The sequence below is a fragment of the Capsaspora owczarzaki genome (genome assembly GCF_000151315.2).
Source record: "Capsaspora owczarzaki ATCC 30864 unplaced genomic scaffold supercont2.8, whole genome shotgun sequence".
Lineage (NCBI taxonomy): Eukaryota > Filasterea > Ministeriida > Capsasporidae > Capsaspora > Capsaspora owczarzaki.
This window is the reverse complement of record NW_011887299.1, coordinates 1168084-1175053: the sequence shown is the minus strand read 5'-3', so window position 1 is coordinate 1175053 and position 6970 is coordinate 1168084. Positions and strand designations below refer to the sequence as shown.

Sequence of the window (6970 nt, the reverse complement as noted above, 5' to 3'; positions counted from 1 at the left end):
GCTCGATTTGGGAGTGTGGATTTGCCTTATTCATGTGCGATTTCATTTTCGCGTTGGCTTCCCCACAGGTCTGCACAACCGAGCAGTGCCAGTCCTGCCGGCAATGAGTTCGAGCCCAGCGCCGATTCTGCTTTCAACGCCCGTTCCAGCGGCACCCAGTCACCTGCCCTCGACGCAAACCCGCGCAATTCCCGTGCTGCCCCCGGTCGCCCAGCGTCGTGACTCGACGGACAAACGCCCAGGCCCCGGCAGTGCGCCAGAGTCTCCAAAAGAACCTGCTCGCAATTACTCTCCACGCCCCGCCGGATTGCCTCCGCTGAACTCCCAAGGCGGCAGTCTGGGTGCAACTAGAATGGAGGGCGCTCTTGCCGCTGCTGCTGCCGCTGCTGCTACAAAAGCACAGACACATGCACCACCAGCATACCCGTCTTCGACCCGACCTGCTGGTCAAAGTCGGCCTCCGCCGCAAGCGCTGGCATCGTACAACTACTCTGCACCCCTGCCAGACATCCCGGTCGGCTACCAAGAGGTAGCAGACGACGAGCCGCCAGCCGTTCCGGCTCCTGACTACAACACTGGCAACGACGATGACGACGATGACGATGATGACAATGGCGTCGCTTACGAAAACGACGATGATCTCGATGTCCCTGACGATTACTACGACAACGCCGAGGATCCCATCTATGGCAACGCAGAAATGCTCTCCCAAGAGATACTGGCCAGGCTCATGTCCGGCTCGCGCGCGCTGGAGGACGTGGTTCGCCAACGAGGCCGATCCTGCTTGAAATTTGAGCGGGTTTTGGGCGAGGGCCAGTTTGGTACAGTCAACCGTGCGATCGTCACTGGAGCACCCGCGCTTCACCAGCACGTGGCGGTCAAGCAATTGAAAGGTAGGTTGTGTCTGCGGTCGCTTGATTCTAAAAAGTTGCGTTGGATGTTGGTGAAGACGGTTTTTGTTGCAATGTTGAATGCCCTCACATGGCACGTATGCAACACGATCAGACAACGCCGAGGCAAAGCACAAGCAGGACTTTCTGTCAGAAGCAGAGCTCCTCAAGCCCCTCAAACACGACAACGTCATTCGCGCAATTGCTCTGTTCCCTCAGACCGCTGGAGCCCCAGCGTGCCTTGTCCTTGAATATCTCGAATACGGCGATTTGCGCAATCTACTGCGCAAGTGCCTTGCTCTCACGGATCGCGGTCGTGACCGTTTCAACCAGTCACGAAAGTCGGACTTTCCGGGACCCCTCAACCCGCTTGGCGAGGCACCGCTGTCGGCGATCTGCGCCCTCAACTTCCCGCATGACGTGATGCCGTGGGTGCGCTTGACCGAGCCAGAGTTTCGCTTCATTCTGTCGCAAGTGGCGGAGGGCATGGCCTACTTGTCGAGCGTTCATCGCTTGGTGCACCGCGATCTGGCCACGCGCAATTGCCTCGTAGGTCGTGGTTTGAACATTAAGATTGCCGACTTTGGCCTGTCGCGCGAGCTGGTGGATGACAAGGATTACTATCGGTAACGCCCTGTTTCGTCTTGTACTTCGTTGGCTGTTTTGTTTCATTTAGCTTTTGCTCACCGGGGGTTGCCTTGGTTTGTGATGGCAGAGTGCAATCCAAGGGCAAGCTGCCGATTCGCACAATGGCGATCGAATCCATCTTTTATCGCACGTGGACAACCGAGTCCGACATCTGGTCGATGGGTGTCTTGGCGTGGGAGGTTTGTCGCCGTCTTGAGCTTTGCTGTGGCCTGCGTTAGGCTTGCTTCGCTTTCACTCACCTGTTTGTTGCTCTTTCTTTGACTCGACTGCTTCCTGCTAGGTCTTTACGTACGGTGACACGCCATACAAAGCCGTGCCACTGGACCAACTGGTCACATTCCTTGAAACTGGCAAACGCCTTGCTCGCCCTCCGGACTGTCCGATGGAAATGTAAGTTGATTGTGCTTGCTGTGCAATGCCTCAAGCTGCGGTTGGTTGCTCTGACTTACCGGTTGACTGTTCTTCCAGCTTCGAGGTGCTCCAAGGCACATGGAACGCCACCCCGTCGTCCCGCCCGTCATTCGAAAAGATTGCTGAGGTCTGCAAGCGCAATCTCAATGTTCGCGACGTTCGCGATATTGGCTCCATTGTTAAGCAGCGCGAGCAGTCATCCGGCGTCTGGCAGGGTTGATTTTTTAATGGTTTTCTTGATTTTGTTTTTTTTTTTCAGTTAGCTTCATCCTCATTATTTTCGATAGTGCGACTCTAGTGGTTCTCGGCTTTTGTGCATAATAGCTCTCGTTCGTCTCAATTTGCAATCATCCAGAACAAACATCAACCAGATGGGAAATTTTACAATTTTTGTTTGTTTTTGGAAAGGCAATTTTGCTTCGCTGTTGAGAACAAGGCTGAATTCGAAACTAAAACAAGAATCTTAACAAAAGGCCGGCACACATCGATCAATAGCGAACAATGCTTATACCGTGCTCGACGACGCGGTTAGCAGGACAAGCACAATCACCGCATTCACCACAGCCATAACGTCCTCGAAAAGCAGACCAGAGCCTGCGCTGCCATCGTTCAATGTGTGCTCCTCGTTGCTTTGGTTGCTCACTTCCAAGTGAAAGTATCCCCAAGAAAGCAGAAAGGTGAGGCCAGCAACGGCGAGATTCAGCCCGTGCTTGCCGAGATCTGTTCCAACAAAGAGATGGAGAAAAAAAATCCATTCCAGGCACAAAGTGAGTAATTCGTGTCATGTTGCTGTGTGTGTCGGCGCATCGTGTAATTGATTGATGCTCGTGTTGTTGCGACAAACATCTCTCGTTCAGCTTGGCAAAACTCACTCAGATTCGTCACAGAGGCGCTTGCGACCGCTGGAAGAATAAATGCGCATCCTAGAATAATGCAAATCGACGCAAAGAGCTTCCTGAGATTGATTGTGTTTGACTGGGTCGCTGTCTCCGAGTTGCTCAGCTTGCGCGGGGTGTGAGGGCGAGCCACTCCAGCAGCGCCCGGGGACGACGCGGATCCAGCAGAGGCCTTGCGTTTTCGCGCAGAGTGATCAGCGTGGTCAACACCATCGTCTGCGCCACGCGATCGCAGGGATACACTCGGCGACGACGACGCGGGCTTCTTGGCAGCGGGCGAGACTGGGCTCCGAACGCTGATTTCAATCCGGTGCTTGACTGGGAAGCGGTCGACGGACGACGTCGTGGAAGCCCTTCCATCATCATCATCATCATCGTCATCGTCATCGTCGTCATTGTGAGCATCATCGTTGGGAGCATCAGCGCTGTGTGCATTCGTGCGGTTCCGATCGCGAGGCGAGATTGAAGCGGTTTGAAAATTCTGCACCTTGAGCGAGTCGAGGATTGCCTGCATGTCTGGACCGTGCTGATGAGCATTGAGCGCTGAATCAGCGTCGGATGATAGCGATGAGATGGACGCTGTGGCGGTCGAGGTGCGGGTGGCGCGGCGGGAGGGCGTCGGTCGCACCAGAACTGGTCGCGCCGTTGTCGAAACGCGCGCCGACATCACTGAGACTGAGGAATGGAAGGAATGGAAGAGTGGATCAAGCAAGATGAAGCAAGTTTCATAAAGGAGAATAGAATGATTGAAATTTCGTGGCCCAGCAACGAGGAGCAAGATTGACAATTTGGTATGGAACACACAACCCAAAACACAGGAACAGGTTTCAATGGAAAACACAAAAATAAATAATACTACATACGGGCTCGCTTGGAGGAGCGTGTCGGTGGTGGAGGAGCAGTGTTCAGGATGTCGGGAGTGGCGGAAGCATCCTGGTTGGTGAGCCGACGTTTGCGCTGAGCTGATGTTGTTGCAGCAGGTTCTAAAACAGCAGCAGCAGCCGCAGCAACAGCAGTAGCAGTAGGTGCAAGGTCTGCTCCCCGTCGTGTGGAAAGATCGGCTCCTAGATTCTCGTTTGAGAGAAAATCAAGTTCGGAAGTGCCTCGAATCGCCAAGAAGATGTCGACGGGAGTGATGACTTGCACAGGCGGAATGTTCGCAACCGAGGAAGAGCTCTGGCTCTTCGAGGCCAGCGCTTTCAGCAAGAGGTTACGAGCCATCGACAAGGCAGCCTACGACAGCAGGGACCAGATATGCGCTCAGAGATGTTGCGATTTCAAAAGATTGACCATGCAAGTTCGAAAATCTGACCTGAAGTATGAGCTCGTCCGCTTGAGGAGCAGTTTCACGAGGCTGGTCGTGCAAGGGTATATTAGAAAGTACCACGTCTGCTTGGTGTGCAGTCCTTCGAACCCATTGCAAACGAGGCGGAAGTTTTCCCAATTCGGTCGCTGGCGGAAGAGCGCACGAGATTGTGAGCTGAGATGGACCAATGTGGCAAAGCTCTGTCATCCATTCGCACTTACCGTCGACTGGTGGCAGTGCGGCCAACGTAGCGGACTGCGTGGCTGTTTGAAAGCGCGGTCGCCTGACGTTTGTATCGTGATTGTCATCGTCGACAGATAGCTTCTGCTCTGTTTCCCCGTGGTCTGCATCGTTGACAATTGCGTGCAGCAGAAGCCACACAAACAAAGCGAAAAAAAAGCGACAGTCAGAAGACATGCCAAAGAACAAGGCACGGGACAAAGCAAAGTGGATCAATTCTGAACTTACCGACACTTGCGGCGAGCTGACCGAGCAGGGCTTGCGAGGAAGACACAGTGTTGATTGTTTTGACATCTCCACTACCCCGGAAGAGTTCAAGCTGCTGCGAGCATTCCGTCGAGTCCAAGTGGGACGCAGATCCACAAAACTTGCACAGCGTCCACGGACCGCTGTAGCTCGATTTCTGAGAGTGATCGCGTCCCACACCAGTGGCAGACGGGTCGGCAAAGTGTGTCGCTGCACTCACAACAGCACCAGCATCCGCGGTCGCGTGCAAGTCGCCAGCGCCAAAGTCAAATTCGTCAAGATCCGCATGAAAAGTGTCGTCGAGCACCGCGCTGAAGAGCAATTCCTCATCCTCGACGTGCTCATGGAGCGAGTTTTGTGCAATTGCATTCAGCTGCGAGTGCCAGTCTTGCGGCAATGGTGTAAAGTTGGCATGCATTGGCGTCGCTGCGCCTGAAGCAACCAGGCTTTGCGCAATAGAGTCAACGTCCGGTAGCTCCATGAAAAATTCATTCAAAGTGGCGCCATTCTCTTGCTGGGGTGTATCAGCAGAAGAAGGAGACGGCAAGTCGGAGGTTTCCGATGGCTTGTCAACGCGTTTCTGACGATCAAAGAACGCACGATCCAAGTCGATAGTTAAGGTGGTTTCGGCTCCGAGCGTCTGGAGTCCAGTATTTGTTCTGTCAAGCTGTGAGCAAGAAAGCAATCACGTAGGATGAGCAGCGTGTACAAAAAAACAAAAACCACCAAACCAACATTACAAAAAACAAAAACAACCAACCACCCAAAATCAACCAAACATTCTCAACTCGGACACGGCTTTGACTCACCTTTAAATTATGAATAATGTCAAGAGGCTTGTTCTTGGGATCGACAAAATGCAGTTGCACACGAACTGGGAATTCGCCCCAGCCTCGGCGTGTGAGATGAAAGGGCGGCGACGTCACGTCAACGACATCGTTGGGCTTGTACGAGGGATGCAGAAAGAACTTGACGTGCTTGACAAATGGAGCGAGGTCGGGCGTTTCGGCTGGGCCGCGGACATAGACCATCCATTTGTGGGACGATTGGTCGTCGGCATCTCGCCGGTCTGGCGAAATGTACTGCGATGTGTTTCCCACAATGACGCGTTTCCGTACAAAGAATCGCGACGAGATTGCCAGTGGCGCGGCCTCCGTCAGACCAATCGTGCTGATGCCGGGTGCAGCGGCGCCGGCCAACGGCAAGCGCGAGACCAGCCCACCCTTGTCCATGTCGAGTAGCTGTGTTCCGGCCAGATCAATCACAGACACGCCCTCTGGCACTTCGTGCGGCTCAATCACGACGCCTGCTGCGAACAGGGCATCGTCGTGGCTCGGATAGAAGGTGCGATGCAGCATCCGGCAGTGGTTGGCAAAGCCTTGGTAGTTTTTAAAGTCCTCTTTCATGCACTCTGGGCATCGAACCCTGATCAGCTTGCCATCGCGGCGCTTGTAAATGACAGCAGAAGTCGCAAGTGCTGTTGGAGGGGCCGCCGGGGCCGGTGCCGGTGCGCTTTGATCTGGCCGCGTGGTGGCGACGGCAGCGAGAATGTCGTCTTTCCGGCGCGCCGACAATTTGGATCTGCAAGCGGGAGAACGCAAAGAGAAGGGATTTGTGCAGATCGCGCAATCGGGTGGCGTGAGCAGGTGGATGGAAATCGCAGGAAGTCGAGGCAACGAATTTGGTGCGAAATGACTCGAAATGAAAGTCGCTTACCCAGCACTAAGCAGTAATCGTAGTTGGTCGAGCGCGTGTCTCGTATCTGTGAGTCTTGCATTGACGAGTTCGAGCTGTGGTTTTTCAAGAGCATCCAGTATGTCGAGTTTGCTCAGCATCTTCGTTCATCTGCCTCCATACATGAATCGAATAACCCTCGCAGCATCATGCTGGATGCCAATAGTGGCTGCATTTTCCAACATTTTTCTGAGCAAGCTTGTTTGTTTTTTACCTCATTCAGTCGGACGCTGAGCTCGGTTCGCAGCAGTCCGTCGACGACCTCGCGGACACGCTCAAACTGCTGACTGAACAGCTTCCGGCGCCGACTTGGCTGCGCATCGACAGGTGCAGTTGAGCTTGTGCTTGCAGCCACAGCCATTGTCGTTGTCGTTGTCAGGGCGCAGGCGTCGTCGCTCGTGTCTGCTGCTGCCGGCGCCTCGTGTGGTATTGGCGGGAGATTGGGCTCAGTGGTTTGCATTGGCTCGCTCATCGTTCGTCCGGAGCGCGCGCCAAGGACCAAAGGAACGAGCGAATGCAGAACAAAAAAAGCAATACAACGCAATACAAAAAACGATAAGGAAGAGCGATGCAAAAGCAGGGGGGAGAGCTGTTGAGAG

At 54.1% G+C, this 6970-nt stretch overlaps 2 protein-coding genes across 2 annotated transcripts; one reads left to right on the top strand and one right to left on the bottom strand.

Annotated features, from left to right (window-relative positions):
• Positions 1 to 103: 103 nt before the first annotated feature.
• Positions 104 to 2169, top strand: CAOG_08875 (hypothetical protein; the record flags this gene model as incomplete). The annotated part of the gene is made up of 5 exons (XM_011272228.1): positions 104 to 893; positions 1006 to 1516; positions 1606 to 1717; positions 1819 to 1928; positions 2007 to 2169. 5 exons carry the CDS (start codon positions 104 to 106, stop codon positions 2167 to 2169), a joined length of 1686 nt encoding a protein of 561 aa, XP_011270530.1.
• Positions 2170 to 2454: 285 nt separating this feature from the next.
• CAOG_05302 (hypothetical protein) lies at positions 2455 to 6843 on the bottom strand (the record flags this gene model as incomplete). Its single annotated transcript, XM_004346937.2, has 9 exons — positions 2455 to 2669; positions 2822 to 3520; positions 3709 to 4078; positions 4158 to 4297; positions 4373 to 4495; positions 4620 to 5304; positions 5447 to 6218; positions 6354 to 6427; positions 6586 to 6843. The coding sequence occupies 9 exons, from the start codon at positions 6841 to 6843 to the stop codon at positions 2455 to 2457; spliced, it is 3336 nt and encodes a 1111-aa protein (XP_004346987.2).
• Positions 6844 to 6970: the final 127 nt, after the last annotated feature.